Below are 27,045 nucleotides of genomic sequence, written 5' to 3'. Positions count from 1 at the left end.
CATCCTTTTCTTTAAGCATGAAAAACTACTTCTGAGAAGTTGGAGTTTGGGATGAAGTAGTAACCCAACAGGGTTAATTTCAGCCTGCAGCCTTAGTGATCAGGGGGGTGTGGTTGCTTTGACAGTTCAAATTTCTGTTATCAAGCAATTATGGTTCAGGTGATCCACCTAGTTTCTCCTATCCTGATGATTATCCCTTTGGATTTCCTTTCTTCTTATTCCACTCCTTCACTCCTTTAGCTCTCCTCCCTCTGTACCTACCCCCCTTGTTTATTGAGCAACTAGTATGTGGTAGGCACTATTCTAGGCACTGAGGGTATATCTGCAATTAAACAGAGTCTCTCCTCTTATGAAACTTATATTCTAGTGGAAGAGAAAGATGGTTAAATATGTAATATAATGTCAGGAAGTGATTTTGTGTTTCATCAGTGTTTGATATATTTCCTTCTTCAGAAGAACAGAGAATTCTAGAGACTGTCCCAATACCCAGAATTGGGTTTCTCTCTTGACAACTATAGTCTGGGAAGTTTGGGTCTTGAGGCCCAGACCCTGAGTTTACTGTGTTTGCTTAAATTAGAAGAGATGGTTTGCTGACTGTGGTCTTCAGAGCAGAAGAGAGCACAAGGGTCCCAGGAACCATCCCTCCCCTCCCTCTATATGCTGCTAACTCAGCATAGATTCTATGAGCCCTGTCTACCCCTTCTTTCTCAACTCGTAGAATAATGCTGAGAAGCTCTCCAGTCTGTATGAAGAGCGCTTGAATGAAGCAAATGCAAAGCTAGATGAAGTGACTCAGTTGGCAAATGACCTGACAGCACAGAAGACAAAGTTACGGTGTGAGAATGGTAAGTAAACCTGCTGCTTCACCCGCTCATGAGCCTCCATCTGGCAGACCGGTGGAGGGATGACCGAGATGGTGACTCAGTCACTGAGCCTGAGTGGGCATGGAAAGATTCTAGGGAAGAGTGAGGCATCTGAGAGACCCTTGTTGATGGACACGCTCTTGTCTGGGAAGAGTTACCTCTGTGCCATTTTGGGAGGCTCTGCCTAGCTCTCGTCCATGAAGGGGAAAACCAATATGCAATTGGCTAAGCAGCTCTCAGGATCAAAAGATGGTAGGGGCTGTCCACACAGCCTACAAGACATGCCTTTTAATAAAGTCATTGAAATAGGCATTTTTCCTAATTTTCAGTAATGAACCCGCGCCTCTTTTTTAAACTCAGTAAAAGCCATAGTCTATACAATGGCCTACAAAGGCCACATGGTCAGGCCCTCCATTATTCTGACTACTTCTGCTGCTTTCCTGTCTCTCATCTGCCTTGGCCACATGGACCTCTTTGCTGTGTTTTGAACACGCTAAGCACACTCCCACCCTAGAGTCTTGCCCTAGCTATTTCTTCTGTATGGATTACCCTGTTAATTCTGCAAAGACTTGAAGATGAAGGGTAATCAAATGGGTATCTGGGGGACGTTGGGATAGGCTCTGTTGAGAAAGTGACATTTTGGGCACTCTCATCCCGTTTTCTCCATGTGCTTCTTTTTTCATAGTATTTAATACCTTCCAACACACTGTATACTTGACACAACAAACATGCCTATTTATCTGTCTCCATCTGCCAGAATGTAAGCCTCATGCACGCAGTGGTCTTTGTTCTGTTCACTGATGTGTGTCAGTCCCTGAGAACAACGCCTGCCACTTAATGGTGCTCCACAAACCTTTAATAAATAAATTAAAACTAGAGAAATGTCTCATGGCTTATTCTCTACTATTAGCCCCTATTGATAATTTTGGTGGGTTTTTTTTTTGGAAAAATTTTCCAACCTTTTACATTGTGGCAATCTATTTGTGGTTTTTCTTTTCCAGTTTGTCATAAGCTTTTTTGTATCTCGCATACTCAGTCATCTATAATGGCTGCTTCTAATCCATCAAGTGGAGGGACATAGTTTACTTAATCTTGCCCTGTAACTTGACTTGTTTCTCTCTTCTGAACAGCATGTGGCTGGATGTTTGTCTGTAATTAGAATTATTTTTAATAGTATATTCCCAGAGATAGAATTCCTAGGTTGATGGAAATAAGCAATATGTTCTTGATGCCCAGAAAGACACTTTGAAAAGAGACTGAAGACCATTTGGACCATTAACATCCCTGTGCCAGTGGACACCTCTGCTTCTAGATGCTAAATCTAGAGCCACAGCTAAATTAAAATGAGCTGGAAAAACTGCAAACCTGGAAATCTAGAAAGGAAAGTGTTTTTGGTTCTGACAAAGACACTGAATAAGCCTCTTTTTATACTGGCCACAGGGTGGGTGACACCTGGCTTTGGGACAAAGCCCCCAGTTTGTTCTTCTGTGCCATTTCGGATACAGTCTGTGTGTGGACTCCATAGTCCAGGGACAAGGCTGGAGAATGCCTGGATGTCTGGCCCTGAGGGAAGTGCTGTATAGAATTTGTTCTGATAGTCACTGCCAACCTCCCCTAGTTATTGGCATTAATTTTCTACTCACTTTTTTGATGAGGAAATTGGTGGGTAAGTGAGTGAAATGCAACTGGGTCTGAGATGATGATTCTGCTTAGGATGCAGGAACTTTTTCTTCCTTCCTTTAATTCTTATCTTTATCTTTTGGCTTTTGTGTGAATTAATTTTAAGTATATACCCAGCCAAATCTCCCCTCCCCTCATTGGATCTATGCCCCAGATTTTTTTACTGCTTTTTTGCCACTACCACCTAAGTTTCTTTCTCGTGCCCTGCCCTGTCAACTTATCATACTCTTCTTTCAAAGGAGACCAATAGTAAACGTGATCAATTAAGCCATGTTAAATGGCTCTCTTCTGTAATATCCATGATGTATTAGTCTCAGCCCTCGAATGGACTGGGATTTCTTCAGAATCCTTGTAAATATAATGTTTTCACCCAGAGATTCTCAAAGTTTGGGCCACAGACCCCCAGAGATTATCAAAACCCTTGTTTGAGGTTAATTACATTATTAATTATAATTCGAAGATGATGCTTGCTTTTTTTATTCCTTTGCCATTTGTATTGATGGTGCAAAAGCAATGATGACTAAAACTGCTGGAGCCTCATCACGAGTCGAGGCAGCAGCACAAGCTGTCCTCTAATTGTTGTATTCGCTGATGCGCGCTCACAGTTCAAAAAGTCAGTTTTCCTTAAGAATGTCCTTAATGAAACAGTAAACATTAGTTTAATTACATCTGGACCCTGAGTATATATCTTTTTAATATTCTGGATGACAAAGCAAGAAGGATGCATAAAGCACTTCTGTTTCACACTGCAGGACAACGGGTGGTTGTTCAAACTGAGCTCAACTAGCAGTTTTTTCCAGGAAGTACCATATTTACTTGAAAGAAAAATTGACAAACTGTGCTTATTCAGACTTAGATATTTGGCAGATATTTTCTCAGAAGTGAACAGAGTGAGCCTGTCACTTCAAGGAAAACAACTGACAACATTTGTTGCCAACAATAAAACTGGAGCTTTTAGGCAAAAATTAGATTTTGGAAAACATGTATATGCCATCATGAGCTTGACGGCTCTCAATTCTTAAAGACTTTTCTGGTGAGATCAGTGGTGATGTTAACAAATATGGTTTTTTTACACTGTGTAATGAAATGTGTCAACATTTGGAAAATCTGCATAATTCAGTGAACACGTATTTTTTAGATTGATGTTACAAAATCATGAGTGGGTAAAAGATCCATTCAAAGTTTAAGATAGACCCTTGAATTTTAATGTAACAGAGTAAAAAAGTTCACTGATATGGTTTATTCCATGTTGCAACTAACCCTTAAGAAACTTATATTTGTTGAGTTTTGGTGTAGTATCAAATAACGGTCACAATTATCTAAAAAGACTATGAAAATACACTTTCCTTTTCCAACTGCTTATCTCTGAGAAGCTGGGTGTTTTTCATATGGTTCAACCAAAACAATATATGACAATAAATTGAATTCAGACGCAAATATGACAATCCAGCTATCTTTTATTAAGCCAGAGATTTTTACAAATGTAAAACAATCTCATTTTTCTCACTAATTCTTTTGGGGGTTTTAGAAAATATAGTTTTTTCCCCCTAAAAATTGTTTATTTTAACATATCATTACAATTTTTATTATTTTTAAATGAATTAATACGTATCTTAAATTTCTCTTTTAGTTTCTGATACACTATCTATTAATATAAAACTCACATAAACAAAATCTCTGTGGGGTCCTCAATGATTTTTCAGCAAATAAAGTGTTCCTGAGACCAAAAAGTTTGGGAATCGCTGCTTTAGCCCAACATTCCTTGTAATGTTGAGAGTTTTAGAACTTATTTGTGGCAAGAAGGATGGAGACATAAATATTTGGGGCTTTTCATGTTGCACTAATTGCATTATAGAAGCAACTACCTTGGCTCAGGATTGGCTTAGCTTTAGTACCATTTCTAATAACCAAGGCATTTCTGACCTAGCGTTAATGAAGTAAGCTAAGCGGGGAGGGTCGACTACAGTGTAGTAGAATCTCCACCTCTCACGGTCACTTTCTCTACCGTTTAATGACTATTTCTAATATTCATTTAGCAATTCAGTCTACAAAATACATTCACACTCATGTAATTTTCATTAACAATCTTTTATTGTTATCCTCATTTTGCAAATGAGGCAAAGAAGTTGTAATTATCTAAAAATTATATAGCCAGAAATGGGTAGAGCCACACATAATAAACAAGGGAGCATGGCATAGAAGAAAAAATGTGTTCCTCAGGATTAAGAACTTAATTTGAATCTACATCCATTAATTACTAGCTATGCATGTTTGTGTCTCAATCACATTTGTTACCCTGTTTCCCCCCTGCAAAAGGGGTAATATAATACCTACATTATCAAGGAGCTATGAGAATTAAACTAGCTAATATACGTAAAGTACCTACCGCATAGGAGAGTCCCAGTAAATGGCAGCTAATATTATCCATTATCAACTCATGCTTACTACTAAAACACAGTTCTTTATTACGGCTCTCTCTTGAGTCCTGGAAAGGCTCATTGCTGTGGTTTATTGATACAAGACCTCTTGGACCCCTTCTAAATATTAAAAATATGTGTGTAGTGTCATTCTGGTTGCCCTCAAAGTCAACAAATTAAGTTGGGGGGGGGCAGTAGATAAGGAGGAAGACCATGATTGACTTACTTTGTGAAATCTTTCTGTAGGCGAGTTCCTAAGGAGGCTGGAAGAGAAGGAGGCTCTGATAAAGCAACTTTCCAGGGAAAAGAGCACCTTCACTCGGCAGATGGAAGAACTGAAAGGACAACTGGAAGAGGAGACCAAAGTAAGCCACCTCTTATTGCTCACCAGCGGCTTGACTATGTTTAAAAAAACAGTGCTTGGTGGGTCAGCCTGCAATCTTCTCATATAAAAGAAGAGAGGAATGTGCCCAAGAAGTTATGGGAAAAAGCCATGTTGGACCTTGTATGTGCTGGGAAGGGCCCTGATCACTGAAGGATCTTCCTCAGTGATTCAAATTGCTTCTCTGCTTTGTCAGATTTAGAACCAGTACAGGTTTCCATTTTGCATTATTATTTGAACACAAAGTCCTCAAGGCTCTTTATGGATCTTTGATTCTAAATTGCACCAAGAAGTAGAATTAAATAAAAGACCTGAATGAAATAAATGGGGCTGGCTTAGCTCAATATTATTTTTAAATTGTCAATAAATTATAAATATTAGTCATTTCTTCCCAAGAGAATATATAATGTTGCTAGTTAGCTGACCCCAGTGAAAATAGTTCTTTAAGGTGAAAGCATAGCGACTAATAGGAGAGATGAATTCTTTCAGCTCTGGTATTTCAAGTTAAGTCTTAGTTCATATTCAAGGCACCTTGTTACTAAGACCCAGAAGTACCTCCGTTGTACATAATCTCAAAGTAGATGAGAGCACAAGAGTACTCAGAGTCCATCATCTTGCAGTAGATGCCAGCATAGGTGTCTACTCAGAAAGGGGAGGTCATTGAGTCTTCAGACTTCTGTTTTTAAATATTTTACTTTATTCCCTCCACTCTCCTTATTTTCTATATTCTATATACATTTTTTAATTGCTACCATGGTTTGTGCATCAAACATTACGCTAGATACTTCTCTCATGTTATCTCCATCTTCATATAAGGAATATGAAACAGGTAGAATGATATCTTTTTACACGAAGAAACCAAGGCTCTGAGAAGACAAATAACTTGTCCAAGGTCACACAGCTGGCAGTAACCGTGAAGGAATTTAAGCAGGTAGTGGAATGACTTGATTTATATTTTAGAAGATCTCTGGCTGCCTTCCCAGTGGCTTCCAACTGGCCTACAAGGGCCCCCTTCCTCTGGCTGCCGCCTTCTTCTGTGACCTTAAAAGTAAGGTCATCTGCCTCCCTCATTTACTCACCCCATCACCTGGCCTCCTTCCTTCCTCTTAGACAAGCTGCTGTCATTCCTGCATTAGGACTTACGTAGGTGCTATTCTTGTGGCTTGAAGACCCTTCCCCAAGGTCTTCTGGGGATGATGAGAAGGAGCCAAACATTGTACACTGTGTCAGTCTATTTTCTTACAGCTGTGGGCATTTTTATTTGTTAACTTATTTACATGTTTGTTTTGTGTATCCTCACTCCTTTCGGCTCCTTAGGGCAAAGACTTTGTCTCATTTCCTTCTGTAAACATTAATGCCTAGAACAGGTGCTCAATAAATATATATTAAATAACAGGAAGGGTCTCAGTTTGAAGCCATGTTTATCAGATTCCAAAGCCTGTGTCCTTCTCAGGGTCACCGTATATTGTTGCTCCTCGTTCACTGCCCAAAGGTGTCTGGTTGAGGCTGCCATTAACCGAGCCTGTGCTCTCAGAGCTGCAGCCACCTGAGAAGATGCTTTTCTCTAATTTGCATAAAGGACCTGTGAGGACTGAGACCCGGGTTCTTCCCACTAGACTAGGTTACTTCTTGGGAACAATGCTGCCAGTTTAACCAGACCACCATAAGTGATAAAAAATGGTCATTAAGCTCAGCTCTGCTGTCCAGTAAATACAGTAGCCACTACTACACTACAGGTTGCTATCTAAATGCAAATTTATGTTAATTAAAATAAAATGAAAATTCAGTTTTGACCACACATTGTACTGGGCGTATTTTGAGTGTTCAATAGCCACATGTGGCTAGTGGCTACCATGTTGTACAGTTCACGTATAGAATATTTTCATCACTACAGAGAGGTCTACTGGATAGTGCTGTTTCAAAGTGATAAGAGAGAACATTTTTAATTTTTTCTTTAAAGATTTTTTTTTTCCTTTCTCTCCCCAAAGCCCCCCAGTACATAGTTGTATAGTCTTCATTGTGGGTCCTTCTAGTTGTGGCATGTGGGACGCTGCCTCAGCGTGGTTTGACGAGCAGTGCCATGTCCACGCCCAGGATTCGAACCAACGAAACACTGGGCTGCCTGCAGTGGAGCGCGCGAACTTAACCACTTGGCCACAGGGCCAGCCCCAAGAGATGACATTTTTAGAGATTTACATGTAAAATAAAAGATTTTGTTCCTTCATCAACGGAATGAAAAGGCTAGACTAAATCTCGGTGGTCCTTCTTAGTCCATATAAGAACTGAATCTTATATATTGCTAAATATAAATTTTATTACTTAAATGATAGTGAGTGTTCTCTTTGCTACCTTCCCATCCTCCATTATTTCCAGATCCCCAGGCCAGTCTGTTGTTGAAGCCACACAGTCAGGCTGGCATTTCCCTAAATAGAACTCTCTTCCCTGTTTTAACAGCAGCAATTAGATACTCTATCCTTTCTCTTCATGTCCCAAATTCTCTCCCTGGTATTATCTTACTATGTTCAGGTTCAGCTTGAATTTGTGGCAGGTTGTTATTAACCTTATCTAAAAAAACAGTGTCACCTCCAAGCCTTTTGCTGTTAATGGTGGTGGTGCCTTTTGTGAACGTGTGCTATGTCTCTCAAAGTCACAGAGTGCCCTGGCCCAGGCCCTGCAGTCAGCCAAGCATGACTGCGCCCTTCTACGAGAGCAGTACGAGGAAGAACAGGAGGCCAAGGCTGAGCTGCTTCGGGCTTTATCCAAAGGCAATGCTGAAATAGTGCAGTGGAGAATGAAGTACGAAGATGACACCATCCAGAGAACTGAGGACTTGGAGGATGCCAAGTGAGTAGGGCACAGCTACCCTGAACCTGGCGTTGTCACACAGCAGCATATGGGAATAGTGTCTGTGCCTTCAAGGCCTCATGCATTCTTGCCAAGTGTGTGAACAAGCCCAAGACCAAAGAGGAAATAGCCACGGCTGGCAAGAAGCACATGCTCTAGAGAGGCTAAAACAAAAAGAAAAAAATTATAATACAACATGATAACGACTATAGAGAGGTCCTGAGGGGAAAAAGGACTCTCTTTCTAGGGGTACAAGGGAAGTCTTTATAGATGTGACTCTGAGCAATAGTTTGGAAATGGGCCAGCACTTAAAATCCCATATTTCATTTGGAACACCAAAATAATTGAGCCCATGTGTGCACACGTCTGCATACATTAAAGTCATCGGCTCGCTGGTCTGCGGCTTGTAGACTACAAAGAGGTCTGCGAAGGTGGGCAGGGATGGCTGGAAACATGTTAGGATCTGTCATCATGCTTTATGGGACAAAGGTTTCTTTGCAGAGAAATCGCCCTCAGGCCACCTCTAAGGTTAGAATATAGCTTTACAGCCAATGCTACATAAAGGCTTTAGAAGTTCTCTTAGGAACTACAGAAGTTTGGGGCCCAGAGGAATCACGACCTGGTACTAGGGTTTAGTACTGACACATTTTGCTCAGAGGTCGAAGGACTGTATATCTTCCGGGAAAAAGTGTCAAACCAAACCCAGTTTATAATCATTAAAGCTTTACTCAAAAGAATGTGTTCCTGGCTTAGTACCTTGGCAAAAATCCAGGGCAGATCAATACATTTCTCTTTAGCTTCAACCAAAAATACTGTTTTTCAGTTCTTCACCTAAATCTTTGAGAAACAGTGCTGTGCACTTGCTGAACAGGTGCTGTGTTCTGTCCCAGAAAGGGTACCAAGTGATCCGTCTCTGTAGCCACGGTAACTTACAAAGGGCTGTGGGATGACAGATACTAAAAATACCTGCAGTCGATGTTTTAAAAACTCTGGACCACAGAAAAGTGGGGCTTTGAACTGAAATGGCTCCTCATATCCAAAATATGGCATCTGCTTCTAAAGTAAGATTTGTTTTTTCTTATAATGATTGAAGAATTTGGGTGAAAGTGCCGACCAATCATTCTGTTTGAAGGTTCGTTTGGGAAGAGTAGAAAAGAGGGAAAGTGTAGAGATACTTATGACCACATGGATTGTTGGAACTAATTATTCTGCCATACATGATAGCTGAAGAAAAGTAGTGAGAAAACACGGTAATATCTGAAGACCCTTTTTGCTTTAAACTTAGTTGAACATCAAATAAATAAACCGTTGTCTGTCTTATGCTTCCTCACTAAATCACCTCAGGGAGGAAGAGCTACAAAAAAATCTAGCATTCTATTTCTTTTAATTGGAAAGTCGAGGCTCTGCCTGCTTTGATTTCCAGGCTTGGGTTCACATGATGAGTTAGTTTAGCAGAATCAAGCTGAGACCCAGTTTACTGCTCTGAGTTCTAAGTTCCTCTGGGATAGGGGTTTGGTTTCTTAACTCCCACATCTTCCTGCCTATTCTAGGCAAGTAAGTAGGTGCTTCTGGTTGGCAAGTGGAGGAGCAAGCTGGTAGTTGGTATTACATGTAGAACAACATTATCAGGGCAACGGGAGTGGCCCGCTCGTCCAGTTGGCCCTGGATTTTCCTGATGTTAGCACAGATAGTCCCGTGTCCTGCTGTAGCTCCTTGGTTCCCAGCAAATCAGCGTGGTTGGTCACCCAAAGTAAAATTCCCATTTTCTGCTCCCGATTGAGCATTTCTAAAGTAGTTAAAATACCTGTAATTACTTTGCAAGACTCTTGTTCTAGGTGGAGTAAAGCATCAAGTCTCTCTTTTTTTTTTGGCTTTTATTGAGATATAAGTGAGATATAATATTGTGTAAATTTAAGGTATATGATGTGATGATTTGATACATGTATATATTACAAAATGGTTGCCACAATAAGGTTAGTTAGCACATCATTTACCCCACATAATTCCCTTTTGTCATTGTTGTTATAGCGAGAACATCAAAGCTCTGCTCTCATAGTGACTTCCAAGTATACCATACGGTATTGTTAACTAGAGTCACCCTCTGCCACATCAGGATCTCCTCTTAACAGTTAAGAAAAAGGAAGCAAAGAAGTGAGGTGACCATGGTTAGAAAGCCATGGGCAAGGAGTAGTTGTAGAGCCCAGATCCCTCCTAGATGCTGAGCACGGATTTGTTTTTGCAGGATTCCACCAGAAAGGGGCTTCATGGCCACCTTGCTCTGTTTGGCTAGTCATATGGCACATGTTAATTCCGGAGGACCTTTTTTTCTGTTTAGTAACAGCGGGTCCGAAAAAGCTTTGGTACCTATAGTACCTTTCATCTAAGAAGTGTAGTAAATGAGAAAGAATGGGACTGCCAGTGTCCCTGCAGGGGATATTAGCAAGAGAACACATTTCATCCATTAGAAAGCCTAGCAGCAGGGCCAACGCTGGTTAATAAGCCACTCCATCTCAGAGGATGGCTGAAGGACCTCCTGGGAACAGTGGGAGCTGTTAAGTGAACATACAATGGGACCGACTTGAGAATATAAATTTGGGAAGAGGACCTAAGGTGGAGAAGAAATCTAGAGAAAAGAGAGAATTTGGGCATGTTTAGGAGCCACACGATAAGAGAGAGAGAGAATGAGCAGGAGAAAGCAGCAGAGCCCAAGAACTCTTTAGAGACTAGACGCACCTAAGAATTTTTCAGTTGTTTACCACTGGAGAGTGTCCAGTACAAGCTTCCTCTTTTTCCCGTTTCTTAGGAAGTCATTAATAAAGTAAATATTGCTTATTAAAGGTTTAGGGTAAGCAAATACTTCCAGGGACTTGGAGATCCTGAGTTCCAAGTCCATGTTGGCAAGGGGTGGGGAAAATAATGGCCATGTGGACCCAGGAGCCAGAGGAGGTGGTCAGCAGACATCTGGGATGAATAGGCACCGGGAGGTCGTCTTCAGACATGACCTGCTTTTGCTTCGCACTATTGAGCCAGCCCCTGGGCCACCCTTTCTTGTACCAGACCACTGTCTTTAATCAAGGACAGACTGGATGAGCTCTTGAGGATCGTGTTTTCACTTGCCATTTGGGTCTCCCTTCTCAGGAAGAAGCTGGCAATGAGGTTGCAGGAGGCTGCTGAAGCCGTGGGGGTGGCCAATGCCAGAAATGCCTCCCTGGAGAGGGCCAGACACCGACTGCAGCTGGAGCTCGCGGACGCCCTGTCGGACCTCAGGCAGGCACGCTCCGCGGCCGCCGCGCTGGACCAGAAGCAGCGGCTCTCTGACAAGAGCCTGGAAGACCAGAAGCAGAAGCACGAGGAGTCCCAGGCGATGCTGGACACCGCTCAGAAGGAGGCCCGGGCCCTCAGCACAGAGCTCCTCAAGCTCCGGCACGCCTACGAGGAGAGCACCATGAGCCAGGAGACCCTCCGGAGGGAGAACGAGAACCTCCGAGGTACTCTGCGCCCAGCCTGGAGCCCGAGCGGGAGCAGGGAGCTCGGGGGGGGGGGGGGGGGGGGGGGCCCCCGGGGGGCCCGGGGGGCGGGGGGGGGGGGGGGGGGGGGGGGGGGGGGGGGGGGGGGGGGGGGGGGGGTGGAGACCGGCTTCCAGAGCAAGGCTGCCCTCCACCGGCCGACGCCTCAGCACTGTCACGGTCCCTGCAGGTTTTCACTTTGCCGTTTGTAATAGTCCTTTTTGAATTTTTTTCCTTCAGATATATTTTTATTAAATTAATTCTAAAAATAAGACTATTTTCCTACCTTCGGCCCCAGTTTCACTGTGTAAAGGAAGCCACTACTAAGAATTTCTTGATAGCCATAGCCTTCCCGAGATTTCCCATGAATATATTCACGTGTGTGTTTTTTACTCAAATTACACACATTTCTACACCGTTTATTTTCTCATTTACTAATATATTTTCAATTTGATAAATATTTCTATAGCCCATACTACGTGCCAGACACCATTCTATATATAACTATTCATCGTTTAATTCTCTTGTGTGTTAGTTTCTGTATCTGTAAAATGCAGATTATATGGAGTCACACAAGGTTAAGAACTTGTCCAAATTCACACTTGACAAGCAGCAGCTCTGAGCTCTGAGCCCAGCCAGCTTGACTCTGGCGTTAACCCACTTAACCACAGGCCGTGCCACCTTCCATGTGCCTTGTGATCTCTGCACGCCCATGCACGGGGACCTGCCACATGAGCGTTAGTGGCTACATAGTGTTTTATAATGAGGATGACTAACACTTATTTATCTAGACCCTATTCATTTTTTGAAACGATTTTTCACAATTATAAATAATCCTATATTATACATCCCTGTACATATATTTGTGGACATGTGAAAATATTTCAGCAGAATAGATTCCTAGAAATGAAATTGCTGAGTTAAAGGAATGAATTTTTAAATTTTGAGGTACTGCCAAGCAGCCCTTCAAAGAGGCTGCCAACTTACACCAGCAGCAACAGGGACGTGCCTTGAAACCCCGAGATGCCCCGGGAGCAAGTTCATTGCTATTGGAGGCGTGAGGGAAACTTGCTTTCTCTGTTGACCTACATGGTCCATGATCAGGTCCCTGGACATGTGAGAAGTGCTGGAACCATGGTCAGGAAACTTCAGCTGCGTCCTGGAGGGCTTGTTAAGATACGGTTGTCTGGGCCCCACTCCAGAGTTGCAGACTCAGTAGGTGCAGGAGGGTGTCTGAGAATTTGCATTTCTAACAAGTTCCCAGGTGAGGCCAGTGCTGCTGGTCTGGGGTCCACTCTTGTCTGCTGTGGCGCTTGGACAGAGGTCTTTTTCAAATGCTCTCCAAGTGATTCTAAGGTGTGATCAGAGTAGAGAACCACTGCCCCAAGTTTTCTCTTGGGAGCCCCTCTTCTGGAGAGAGCTTATCAGAGACGAATTTATTATTCATATGAGAAGTGCCTTCCAACAGGTTTGTTTTCGTAACTTTTTAAAATTCTTGTCACGTCCCATCACAGCCTGGGATCTCAGAACCAGAGGAGCAGCAAGCTCGTGAGCTCCGTCGGTCGTCTCTGGACTGTGGGTGGTTCCCAGGGCTACTTGGCCCTCCTCCCCACCTCTTAGTACAAAGTCTTCCTCCCTGAAGGGTGAGAACTGACACGAATGATATCAGGCCGTGGTGGTTTTGTCACTTCTGGATGCCTTACTCTGTCAAAGGCTTGTGTTCATGAGAGGCTAGCCACAAACCCTCAAGTGCCTGAGCTCCTTCAGAGTCTTTGGTGTGTCTGGGCTCAGGCATTGGCTTCTGATGGTGACCCAACTTGTGCTTTAAGTTCCCATCCTGACGTTGAGCAGCAGCTGGTACAAGGGTGGCAACTGGTGTTGATAGCTAAGCACCTGCACTGGAAGCGTAGGGATTCCAGACCTGTGTCCTAGGGCATCACCAGGTGGATCTGGTGTGGCTCTGGCAAGTAGGACCGCCATGTAAAGTTGTGCAGGTTGTCCCATGCACAACACTCTAAGAAGCACCATCCTCACCAGCTGCTGTAGGCAACTTTTGGCAGATGGCAAAAGAATATATTGAAGAAGGGATGCCTTTTTCTAATTTGAACAAAGGTCTCATGTGTGCCCGTGGTGGCCTTGCCATCAAGTTACCAAGGATGGCATGACCATGGTCCCAATGGGCCTCTGGGGATCGTCTGTTGTGCCTGATATCATGGGTCTGAGACTGGTTCACTCACCAACTTTGCTTTTTCTTCCCTCTCCAGAAGAGATTTTGAATCTGACAAATCAGGTGAGAGAAGGAAACAAGAACTTAAGTGAAATGGAAAAGGTCAGGAAACGGATTGAACAAGAGAAGACTGAAGTCCAGGTGGCACTGGAAGAAGCAGAGGTATTCCCTGCAGGGGGCAGAGACAAAGCAGAAGATCTGCATTCTATTAACAACACAACGACTGACCGATGCCAACACCACAATGACACTTATTCAAATGTTCTGCATGTCAGGCACCCTGCCAAGTGCCTGATATGCATCATCTTACGTAATCACCCCAGCAAACTATTGTCCTCATTTTACAAATGAGGAAATCAAGGCTCAGAGAACAGGACAAGCAATAGTGGATGCAAATCTCCTGATTGAAATGAACACAGGACCCATGTCTGTCTCATTCACCAGCTTATCCCCACTGCCTAGATCCTCGCTACACAAAATGTGGCCCAGGGACCAGCTGCATGGGTATCACCCAGGAGCTTGTTAGAAATTCAGACTCCCAGGCCTCTCTCCAGCTCTGTTGAATCAGAACCCGCATTTGAACAAGGTCCCTTGGCGATTCGTATTCACACTAACGTTTGAGAAGCGCTGGCCTAGAACATTGCCTGGTGTGTAGTAGAGGTTCAGTAAATATTTGTTGAATGTTGAATGAATAAATATCCTCATAACTCCTCCTCTCTTTAAATAGAATCAGTCACAGCACTTCTTTTTTTAAAAAACTCTAGTTTTGAAAATGAGATTCAAAGTGATGCTCTCAAACATTTGTTTCTGAAAGCTCATCTTTGTGCAGGTTGACAGGAGTGTTTTCGGTGCTATAGATTAAAAGTTCAGGAAAAATCTCTGATTTTATCCCAGGTGTGTGCTAGTGATTGAAAGGACCACTGAGAGGACATTTGCCAAAGAAGGGGAACTCAGAAGGCCGTTATCTTGTCACAATCATTGAGTAGTTAACAAGCCCTGCAGAGCTTGCTTACAGGGAATTTCATATTCTTGCCCCACCCTTTGAATGAGCACGGGGTCACATTAAAATGCAGCCCCACCCACTCACCCTCCAGTAGAGAGGATGATTTTTAAAAGGCACAGCAGTCAATTTTAGGCGGGGGCCTTTGGAAGGTGTGATAATGGAAAACCAGACCCCAAAGGACTGCTCTGTGCCAAGCAATGTCTGTTAAATTTATCTCATCACTGCATTTCTGAGACCTGCCAGACAGAAGACGCGTCCGTCTTACCCTGTACGTAGAGCTGTCAAGTGGATGGCTCTTGACACAGCTCTTGCTTTTTTATGCATAATTGTTTTCTGAGGTCTTCTACCTTTTCCACAGAATCCTTTTGATTGGCAGTGTGGTGTCCCCTAGTCAGTCTGGCCCTTGTAAAGTGAACTTTGTTTCATTTGCTTGTTCCCTTTGGTTCTCTGGCCATCCTGGCTAGGGACTTTCTGAAGCCACCACTTTACCCGAAGAAGTAACTTTTATGGTAGAAATTTCAAGCACCATGACAAGCCAGTCAGAGAGATGATTGGGCAGGGGGCAATCCGAGTCGTGTGCAACGCGTAGACATCTTTGTCTATTAAATGGACTAGCACTCACAGGAAAGGTGAGAATTTTAAGACCCCAGCGCTCGTACCATGTAGTACCACTAGATGGCGCTATATTCTATTCACATTTTCTTAAGTTTTGTCTTCAGCCTCATCCATAAATACTTCATCAACTTGGACATGTATTTGTAAAATTAGGTTATTATTTTCCTGGGTGAGCCTTTATGAGAAAGTTTATCAAATTATTTTTGAAGCCACAAAACTCAAATTATTCCAGGTGACCTTCTCCAAAGATTCACTTTCTTGGTGTGTTCTAGAGGGTTAGATGTGATGGTTTTGCCTGAAGGAAGGGCACTATTTATTCCTTTGGAGGAAATGTTATCCAAGCATTTGTTTTTATTTCTTTTCTTTTATATTGAAGGTGGTGTTGAGAGAACAGCAGCAAGGTCTTAAGCCGTATTAAAATCCCCCAAATCGTTCTTATTTTTATTTTGAAACTGCTACTCAGTTTGACTGTTTACTGTTGGTGGTGTGTGCTAAGCACCCCTCAGAAAGAGGCCAAAAAATTCCTCCTGCCTTCAGGACTGTCTGCTGATTGTTAACTGACCAACAGATAGTCGTCACTCTTTGTGCCCTTTATAAACATCTTCATCAGTCTCCTCCAAGTGGTTTTTTGTTTGTTTCTCCTTCTATGTAAATTTTATCTTTGGCACAGCCTTTAAAGATTTAATTAAACATGCACTTTCAAACTTGAGTCACCTTTATAACATCCCTGGCAGTAATTGCCTTGCCTGTATTTAAATACTCAAAGGGGCCAGAGACCTCCCACCTGTCAAAGCGATCCATTTGTGGTAGTAATAATGATGGTACAATGGCTCACACCGAGGGCTGTGTGTCACATACATGCTAGATTCCTTTATTGTTCTTCGTCTGACAATATTTGGACACTATCCTGTTTTTCCTCTCTGAATGCTTTCAACTTTTTCTTGGTCCCCCTGGGACGTCCAAAATCAAATAAAAGATTCCAGGTAGGGGTTGTCACCTTCCTTGTTCTAGCTTTGATATTTTATTGATTCATCCTGAAATGGAATACATTAGAAAAAGTCAAGAGTAATAAATTAAAACGTTTAAATATAGTCACAGACATGAGTGAAATTTTCTGTTTTATGAAATGCTTTAGAATTCTAGTTCTCGAACTACAGCTGAAAGCCCTAAGAACGTCAAGGCTGTAAGTGACATGACAAACAGAAATAATCACTTGTCTCTCATCCTGTTCCAATCTTCAGGGATCTGATTTGAACTTATATCTCTCCCAGCTACTGTAAAGAGAGCTACCTTAGTGACGTACATTTTGAGGGAAAAAACTCAAAAACTTTTGTCCAAAAATGGACTTAATTTAGTGCCTTTTCTTTGTGTATTTCAGGGAGCTCTGGAACGTAATGAAAGCAAGATTCTTCGCTCCCAGCTTGAACTCTTGGAAACTAAAGCGGAACTGGAAAGAAAGCTTTCAGAGAAAGATGAAGAAATAGAAAACTTTAGGTATTTAAGATTATTTTGATGAGCAACAGTCGCATCTTTTAGAATCTTTAACTGAACAGAACTCACTGTATTTGGCTGCTTTTATGACCCCTGTTGGAACATCACCAGAGAAACTTAGCCCGTCCAACTCTCCACTAGCATCTTTCTAGTAAGCTCGCACTGTTAATATAAAAAATACCTCTAGGCAATTACTGTCACTTTTTATAATTTTCTTGTATTGAAGCAGCTTCTACACTCCTACGAGACTCAGGATAACACACCAAAAAACATATGTACAAGGACTGTATGTACTGTCTGGATCTCCCTATAATAAGTCTCTTTCTTGAGAAACTGACCAATCATGCTGAACAGTGAGGAAAAGAACTAAAAACTTTGATGCTGTACATTAACATTAACGTGAGATCAGAGTGAAGTTTTCCCATACCCCCTGCCTGCACCTGTAGCCATTTCTTTGGAGATGGGCAGAAGCCAGGAGCTAAGCTGCTTATTGAATCTCTGTTGAAGCAGCTGAGTCTTAATAGTCAGGAAACTGAATGAGACGGGACTCGTGGGCTGCAGGATCTTTTCTTAGCTTCATCATAACAAGCGGATGACTTTAGACATTCCACTCAGCTTCTCAGTGAAGCGAGGGCATGAAAGCAGCCCCCTGCATGTCACAGAAGGTGGTGAGGAAGACCAGTCAGCTGATGTTGGCAAAACACTTCACACTCTATAGATCAACGGCACAATTATAAACACGTGGAATTAGCTATGATGATATTACCTATCTGATCTGTTCCCTTAAGTCAATGCCATATGTCAGCAAGAAAAATCATTTGGCTCTGAGGTTCAACTGGCAACCTGCTTTCCACATGTTTGTTGGACAACTAATAATAATTTAACAAACCCTGTTAACGTCAATTGAACTGGCCCCTTTCCCATAGCCCATTTTCAGACAAAACTCTCGTGGGGTCATTTTTTTTAAGGAGGATGTCAAGCCAAATTTGGGCTTGTATGTGCTGTGAGTTATCTTTGCTCTCACTCACCGGCCCTACCCTCTATAGCACTGATGGTGGGATGAATTCAGATCCACTTTAGAGGCTCTGAGCCAGTGTCTGAAAGAATGTTTTTGATGAAGGGCGAAAACATTGGACCTTGATATTTGCCCTACTTCCTTCCATGAGGAACAAAAATGAACGTCTCCTTGTGCAGTTAAAAAAAAAAAAAACCTCATTTCAGGTAACGTCAAACCTGTGCCTATTAATAAACCTAGCTAAGGAAAAAATACATCCTCAGAGAGTCTGCATCTCGTCAGGTACATCTGAATGTCGCAGAGCAGTTCACCAATTATAACAATCTTAGTGCAAAGGAAGCCGGGGATGCAAACAGCCAGGGCCGGGAAAAGAAAGAACTGAAGACAAGGCACGAGCTGTGAAGGGGCTGAAAAGAGAAGGGGCGGGCTAAAGGGAGGAGGCGAGTTATTCATGCGTTTTAGTTAATGATTCATAATACCTATAATAGGTACATCTGGAAAGGAAAGATGAGCGTATCTTACAAAATATCACAAATACCATTGCAGACCCTTCTTTGAGAGTGCTCTGTGCCAGTGCAGATTGTATCAGAAATGCCTTGGTTTAATCAGACTTAAAGGCTTAAGAGAGGAAGGGATCTTAAGGAAGCTGAATAGAATGCCAGGGGGAAATACTAGGAAAGCGTAAGATCACGAGCAATTAAGGATAAGCCAGGTAAGGTATAGAACGGAAGGGAAATGTTCCCTGAGGGCAAGACGAGGTCCCATGTCCTACTCCATGTGAACCTTGAGAAACTGCAGAAACTGAAGGAGACCTGTGAGACTGTGCTCAGGAAGCCGAAGGGACCAGGAAAGCAGGAGAAAGACTCAGAGGCAAAGGCAAAACCATGATAGTGCTGCAAACTGGGTAACATTCAACTCATTCTCTGCTGCCAAGCTTGCTCTTCCATTCCGTGAGGGCCAATCCTGAGGGAGTTGGCCTGGAGGCCTGTTGTTGGTGAAAAGTATGAGCAGCTGGTATGCATGGCATGTGGTTCACTTCTTCAGCAGATATTTGAGCACTTCATGTTGGCCAGACTCTGTGCCTGCTATTCTGGCCAGGGTTTCCTCAACTTTTGTGGATGACTAGGCTATTTTTTTTGATTTTACAAATATTATAATTATCACGGCTATAGGTAGAGAGGTGCCAATGCAGTCTCTGATGGAAAGTGGGGAGGAGTTTTGGTGGCTAGCTTTGACACTCTCTAGCCTAGACATAGGAAAGGAGGGCTGACATTGGCAGCCAGCTTAAAGGACAACTGGTGGCCATAATTGCCATGTAAGTCAAACCCTACCACAAGGCTCAAGACTAGATTGAAAACAAGTTGGTTAGGTGTATCTTAAATCTTTAGGGACCACCAACTATATCCCTCTTCCAACTCAAGGTATTCAAGGAAATACTGAAATGTGTGAGGTCTTCTGATGGCCCAGAGCCAGACTGCACCTGGCACGTATTCTGCTCTCTCCAGGCATGCCTGGAGAGGTACCGTGGAAGGAGGTTTTGGGAATGAGGCATTGAAATTCCTTACACTAACAAAATGCATTTGTTTGCTTAGGTTTTATCACCTATAGCGGGTTAGGAAAAATTTTTCTCTATAAGGTCAGATAGTAAATATTGTTGGCCTTGCAAGCCATAGGGTCTCTGTCACAACTACTCAGCTTTGCAGTTGTACCTTGAAAGCAGCCATAGATAACTGGAAATCAAATGGGCATGGCCAGAGTTGGCCCATAACCTGTGATTTGCTCACCCCTGGCCTGTAGCCTCAGGTATCTAGTGATGTTCCATCATCTTTTTCTTCTCTGTGATCCACTTCTCTGAATTCAGTTATCTCAAACTTTACCATGTGGTCTTAATTTATGTGCACTGTCCAACCTAATTTCTTTTATTGTCCCAGTCTGTGTCAGAAGAATATGTTTAAATCTCTTCTCATTTCTAAGTAAAATATTTTAGCATGTCTTTGAGAAGTAGGATCTCAAACTCAGACGTGGTATTTAGTTAACAAAATACCTTGTCAATCATTTTAAAGCTAAATCATATGTATTGGAATTAAGGTAAATCTTACGTTTCTCTGATATAGATGAGCAATGTGGCAAGAGAAAAAAAATGACCTATTGAATTGCCAATTTGAAATCATTAGCTTTTTCAAGTTTTATTCTGATTTTTGGGTTTTTGGTTTTCTGGGGATTTTTTGCATTTGGCTTCTTTCCTCAAATCATATTTCACGTTTTAGAGAAGAAGAAAAAAGGAACTCCTTGGTAAATTTCCCTGACCTTGAGTGCTTCATTTTTCTTAAAAGATGTACTTGGGAGAGTTTTCATTTTCAGGATTTTTTGACTCTGCATGAAATGTGTTGACTGTTTAGGCGCCATTCTCTAGGCCTGACTTACAGCCAAGCCTCTTAAACTACAGCACTTGCTACTTCTCTGCGGGCGCTCGTTTCATAAACAACAGTGGAGACAGTACGGTTTGAAACATTCCGTTTGTCTGCTTAACTGGAATGAATGTATCTCTGTTCAGAGGATTCTGCTCTAGAGTCCCTGTGTAAGGAGAGTCAGCGGTGGCAGAAATGAGAGTTTCCCCAACATAAGACAGAGGAGTGTCTTACAGCTTTCAGGGCTATTGAGTGTGTGTGTCCCTGTCTTAGTCATCTAGGGCCACCATAACAAATTACCAGAATGGGGGGCTTAAACAATGGAAATTTATTTCTCACAGTTCTGGAGGCTAGAAGTCTAAGATCAAGGTGTCCACAGCTTTGGTTTCTCCTGAGGCCTCTCTCCTCGGCTTGCTGATGGCCACCTTCTCACTGTGTCCTCACGGGGTCTTCCCTCTGTGCGTCTCCCTGGTGTTTCTTCTTGTATCCGAATTTCCGCTTTTTTTAAGGACACCCATCAGGTTGGATTAGGGCCCACTCTAACAGTCTCAGTTTAACTGAATCACCTCTTTAAAGGCCCTGTCTCCAAATACAGTCACATTCTACCTACTGGGGGTTAGGGTTTCAACATATGGGGACACACACACACACACACAATTCAGCCCATAACAGTTTCTATTAACTTCATGTACTGGCATCCCCATAGGTTTCTGATCTGGTTGCTGAACAAAAGCCCAGGACCAAGGACAGGCACGTGAGGCTGACAGCTTGTGGGGCCAGGGACATGGTGTTGGCAGAGGAGAGGTGCTAACTCTTGGCTCTGGAACCAGAAAGAATTATTTCTCATACATTTCCATAACTACTTCTGGGACCTCCCTCCACCCATGGGGAGATGAAAAGTGGTCATGAAAAGTGGAGCCTCCACCTGTCACCCAGTCAGAAACTCCCCTGCAGGCTGATGCTTCCTGATTGGCCTTGGAGCTCAGGGCATATGGCTCAATGATGGTTTAACATGGAACCTGGTTCTGACCCAAGATGAATACATGTTAGCTGTTTGTGCTGATGGCTCTGTGAGGAAGGGCACGCGGAAGGCTTTTCCCTTTTCGGTCGGATCTGTCCAGCCCTAGGCCTGTTTTATAGGGTGAGCCTAACAGGGTATGTGTTAGTTATAACAGTTAACCTGTCCTGACTCACAACCACCAAATCTTAATGGCTTAAAACTATCAAGGTTTATTTTTCTTTATGTCAGAATCTGACATGGGGCATGATGGAGAGTGGGCCGCCGTTCTTCAAAGTCAATCAAGGACCCGGATTCCTTCCACCTTGCCGCAATCTTCCATATGTGGCTACCAAGTTTGCCATAGATGGGGAGAGGGAGCACAGGATCACACAAGCAAAAGTGTTGTACGGGTGAGGCTTGGAAACTGCGGGTGATGCCCGTAGTCCACTGGCTGAATTCGTGTGACTTCATGGCCCCAACGCACTGCACGAGGGCTGAGAAATGATTACGTGGGCTCCCACATATTTTCATCGCCTTTCTGATCGCACGTCTCCTGTCTAAGCTTCTGTCACTTTGCAAATATGGTTTCAGCATAGGGTTTTGATTGTTCTGAAGGCATCCTGAAATAATTCAACGTCACACAGCAGCTGGTTTTCTTAGCCAATCCATGGTTGCATTCTCAAACTCCTAGGGAAAGATAACCATGCTGTTCTAGGAGAGTTAAGTGTCTACAGGCCATTAGAGCAGTATTGCTGGCGCTTGGGATTTGTTCAAACCTGGGTGACTCTTTCTTGCCTTGTTCAGACATTTTCCACTATTGAAAATACTTTAAGTATTATGCCTGTCTGCAAAAGCAACCTTCCTTGATCCTTAGCCATCCTAGGAAATGCAGGTGTTTGCCCTAGACTGTCCTTTAGCGGGGGTCTCAGATAAGGCTAAGGCTGCTCCACAGGAATCTCTAACTCTGGTGATTTCCTTGGTTCTTTTGGAAAGTTGGCCTGGGAATCTTAGTCTGTGTTGGTGGACATATGATCACTCACCTAACCCCTCAACCTCTGTTTTTAAAATGAAAATGCTTTCGACTCATTTTGTTAATTACCCAGAATTTTTCTTGAATTTAATTTTTTAATTTGAATCTTACACAGCAGGTAACCTTTCTTAATTTGAGTGCATGATTTTTCCCCCATGAATGTTATTCTAAAACTAGGAAGAACCAGCAGTGTGCTATTGACTCACTGCAGTCTAGTCTGGATTCGGAAACTAGGAGCAGAGTGGAGGCTGCCCGGCTGAAGAGGAGCATGGAAGGGAACCTCAGCGAGATGGAACTCCAGCTTAGCTGTGCCAACCAGCAGGCGTCAGAGGCAACAAGGTCTCTGGGTCAGCTTCAGATTCAAATCAAGGTATTTTCAAATTGTAAAATGGGGGAGGGGGGAAGGAAAGCCTCTGCTTACGGAAGCAAACCAAGTGCCAGATTGTGCTGAGCAATGAAAATGAGGACAACAAACCTAATCCTTCAAGAGAGTGAGAACATGCTTACACTTAAATTGGTGGGGTTTTTTCGGCACATGCTTGCACAGGTGCATATCCCCTTGAACTCAGAGGAATCTGTGCCCCGGGCCCATGTTTCCTCTCCCAGGACCTGCGGGTGCAGCTGGATGACAGCACACACCTGAATAGTGAGCTGAAGGAGCAGGTGGCTGTGGCTGAGCGGCGCAACTCTCTTCTCCAGTCTGAACTAGAGGAACTAAGGTCCTTGCAAGAGCAGACAGAACGCGGGCGCAAGCTGGCGGAGGAAGAGCTCCTGGAGGCCACAGAAAGAATAAATCTACTCCATACCCAGGTGGGGCCCATAAACTCTCCCCACGAGCTGCATCAGCTGGTTGAAGGCAGAGGTTTCCACCTGTGGTCCAGCCTTGGCCCACACGCAGTTGTGCGTCAAGCTGTGGGTGCAGCATGTGAGGCATAGGGAGAGCCTTAGGCAGCAGAGCAGTGGTCACACTCTGCTTCATTGCCAATGTATTGGTTCCCTAGAGCTGCTGTAACAAAATACCACAAACTGAGTGGCTTAAGTCACCAGAAATATATTCTCTCACAGTTCTGAAGGCTAGAAGTCTGAAATCAAGGTGTTGGCAGGGCCACGCTCCCTGTGAATCTCATGAGGAATCCTTCCTTGCCTTTGCCCAGCTTCCAGTGGTTTGTTGGCAATCTTGGGTGTTCCTTCGCTTACAGATGCATCACGCTAGTCCTCTGCCTTCACGTGGCATTCTCCCTGTGTTTGTTAACATCACCTTCCCTCGGTGAATATCTGTCTCTGTCTAAATTTCCCCTCCTTATAAGGACATCAGCCATATTGGATAAGGGCCCACCCTGATGACCTCATTTTAACTTGATTACCTCTGTAAAGACCTTATTTCCAAATAACATCACATTCAGAGGTCCTGGAGTTGGGACTTCAACGTATCTTTTTTGGAGGGGACGCTCCTTGACTCATAACACTAAGCTTTCTGCCAGAAGCGTAGACTGTTAGAGCATTCATGGCCACGATGCTGGGGAGAGAGAGATGAATAGTCTCTGGTGTTCCAGAATCACTTGCCCGCTTCTCCTGTTGCCTCTAAGCCACGCGTTCCCTCAGCATCCTAGGATTAAAAACAAATGCTCCTGCCTCAGAGCCAGGAGACTTCTAACAATTCTGAGTGGCTGCTGACAGATACGATGAGCTGTCAGGACTCTGGCTTCTCATGGAAGCTTATGTGACATGAATTCTTGGAATCTTTGCCATTCTCATACAATCAGTAGAAACCGTATTGGCTATGCCAAGCGTGTATAGTAAATGGGTCATTCAACAGACATTTATAGGGTGTCCACCATAACCTGGGGCAAGTATATATTATAGATACAAGATGTCTCCATTGTCCTGAAGAAATGAAGACCTACGTAAGAAAACCGTAGTGTACTGCCGTGAGTAAGAGGATGCTGCTAGGACATGGGGGAGGGGTGGTGGTAGGGGAGATCAGCAGCAATGATGCTAAGAGGCAGGTAGAGCCAGGTCACCAGGGTCCTTGAGTCTGAGATGGATGGAGTTTGAATTCTATCTGAAGCATTTTTGAGTGGCTGAGAGTGAAAAAAGTCAGATTTGCATTTTAGGAAGTTTACTCTGGTGATTGCTGTGAAGGATGAATTAAAACAAGTAGGGGCAGAATTGCCATACTATGGGCCACTTAGAAATGCCCGTGAGGTCATTTGGTTGCCCCAGTGACTGGGAAGTGCCACTGACATTTAGTGGGCAGGGTCCAGAATTACTGCGAGGTGCAGCATAGCCCCGCATTACAAAGAATTGCTCCTTCCGGAATGCCACTTGTACTCCCACTGAGAAATACTGGATAAAAGGAGGTATAAGCCAGAGATGTACCAGCTGGAAGGTATTACAATCAGTTTGTGCCTGCAGTTTGACTTCTGTGTCCATGTGCATGACACAATCCTATTTAGATACCAGGTGGTATAGAATGAGCAGGCTGCAGGTTATGCATAATTCCCAGCAGGCTAACTCACTTCAACATTTCCTTTCTCTCTCAAGAAAGCTTATCTAAATACAATGAGTAGGATTCTTATAAAGTAGAATATTACATTTTTAAAAAGTAAATCATCCACTATCTGTAGTACTCATTTGCCATGCATATTGTAAGTGATAATGTACCACTGGGTCCCATGATGAAAAACCACTAGCCTGCTGAGAGATGAGGACGTCAACCAGAGAGAGAGAGGAGGAGATAGGTTTGAAAAAAAAAAATTAGTCAGTAGAGACCTGGTCTCTAGGGCAGAGTTCCTGAAACTTTAGGTGTGAAAGAGATACTAACGCAAAACTACAAATTCTCAGATCTCAACCCTGACCTACTGACTCAGAATCTCTGCAGTGGGACCCAGGTATCAAGCAAGTTCTCAGGTGATGCTGCTGGTACAGAGACCGCTCTTGGACCAGCATGTGTAGGTGATATATTGCTCGTAAGGACCTCTCCCCCACCTTAACCATGCAGGGGCAACTTGCAGTTATAGAACCCTATCAATCTTTTGATAATATAATGAAACTTTTGAGGAAACTTCTTAGCTCATTCTGCATCTTCAGACCTCTAGCCTCAATCAAACATGAGGCCAAACTTATCCTGACTGATTACGTGCGTCCTTTCTCAAATCTGAGCTGTGACAATCTAGATTCCCTTCCCCGCAATACCCCCTCACCCCTTTCTTCCCCAAAAGAACCAATTAGAGTCACTCAGTTTGGAAAGGTTGTAACCATTATCTCCCTAGCACATAATGTAAATGATTCTGTGTACACACAAATCAGCATTTATACCTGTATCTTTCTCTACAAAGAAAAACTTTCTAAGGAGTTGTGTCCAGTGAGCATCCAGAAAACACTCCAGGAAAATAAATTTATCCCCCGAGGCCACAGCCATGGCAGTGGGAAGCCTGGGGGTGCACAGAGCCTCACTCGCTGTGAGAACAGAGAGTGGGAGCCTTGATGAAGACGCCTCAGGTCATCGAGGAAGCAGAGTAGAACCTGTGAAACTTGAACATCTTTTTATTTCCATGGCTTAAATCTGCCACTGAGAAAGGCACTAACTAGAGGAAAGTGAAAGGACAATAAGGAGGAATAAAGAATAGAAGCCTGTGCCTTTTATACACACTCTTTATGCTGAGATTTCACATCCTCAAACATGGACCAAATAGCAGCAAAAGGAGCTTCAGCCTCTTGTCACAACCCAAGAAGAAAAGAATTAGGGCAGCATCAGCCACAGAACACAGGACCCTCCGGTGTCACGGGGGCTTCTAAGGGCTGCAGGGTGAGGCTCCTCTGAGCTGCTCTTCCCGCCTCCCCCCTGCAGACACCAATAGGTGGGGAGGGAGATGAAGGGCAGGATTTTTTTTCCTGGAACAGCATGCTGGAAACTGATTTTCATTCTCCAAGCCCCTGCTCCCCAAATGTCTGCAGCTGACCCTGACTTCTGCCCAGGGACACTGGCTTCGACCCCTTCAAAGAGCAAAAGGCAGAAATACATACTCCTCGCCAAGTCGAAAACCAAACACGTTTGGGGCTCCTATGTTACCTGGGATCCATTTCCCCTTTCTGATTCAGGCTGCCCTCTCTTTGATCCTGAATGGCTGAAATCTCTTCCATTCGGGTATGCCTTTGATGGCAAGGGGCTTTTCTAACGCTGCCTCCTGTGGTGGAAGTATTGCTTGAGTGAGTATGGCTGACTGGAATAAAACTCGCTCCTGGCCAGCGCCCTCGCCCATTGTGTGTCCCGAACAGACGGGCTTGCATTTGCATCGCTAGTCTCAAGGTGCCTAACAGGAATGCTGCTTTTCCTTAGAACACAAGTCTCCTCAGCCAGAAGAAGAAACTGGAGGTTGATGTTGCCAGGTTGCAGAAAGAAACCGAAGAGGCGGTGCAGGGGTGTCAAAATGCTGAAGAGAAGGCTAAGAAGGCAGTCACGGAGGTGGGTCCATTGACTGTCTGCTCACTCCTGTCTTCTAGAGTTGACTGGAGCAGCAGCCAAGGGGCAGGGGCAGATCTGCAGCCAAAAAGGATTCACTGA

At 43.6% G+C, this 27,045-nt stretch overlaps 1 protein-coding gene across 1 annotated transcript in view; it reads left to right on the top strand.

The window, feature by feature from the left end:
• The window catches only part of MYH15 (myosin heavy chain 15), a 130,023-nt gene that overhangs the window by 84,350 nt on the left and 18,628 nt on the right, over nt 1–27,045 (top strand). Inside the window, exons 28-36 of the mRNA XM_046657871.1 lie at nt 719–845; nt 5,207–5,325; nt 7,990–8,186; nt 11,325–11,674; nt 13,957–14,081; nt 16,916–17,031; nt 22,659–22,851; nt 23,088–23,291; nt 26,821–26,946. Of these exons, the coding sequence (XP_046513827.1) occupies nt 719–845; nt 5,207–5,325; nt 7,990–8,186; nt 11,325–11,674; nt 13,957–14,081; nt 16,916–17,031; nt 22,659–22,851; nt 23,088–23,291; nt 26,821–26,946 (1,557 nt within the window). The remainder of the gene's footprint in view (nt 1–718; nt 846–5,206; nt 5,326–7,989; nt 8,187–11,324; nt 11,675–13,956; nt 14,082–16,915; nt 17,032–22,658; nt 22,852–23,087; nt 23,292–26,820; nt 26,947–27,045) is intronic.

Source organism: Equus quagga, chromosome 4 (genome assembly GCF_021613505.1).
Source record: "Equus quagga isolate Etosha38 chromosome 4, UCLA_HA_Equagga_1.0, whole genome shotgun sequence".
NCBI classification, from domain to species: Eukaryota; Metazoa; Chordata; class Mammalia; order Perissodactyla; family Equidae; genus Equus; species Equus quagga.
Note: the sequence above shows the minus strand (reverse complement) of the source record. Positions and strands in the feature narration are given on the sequence as shown.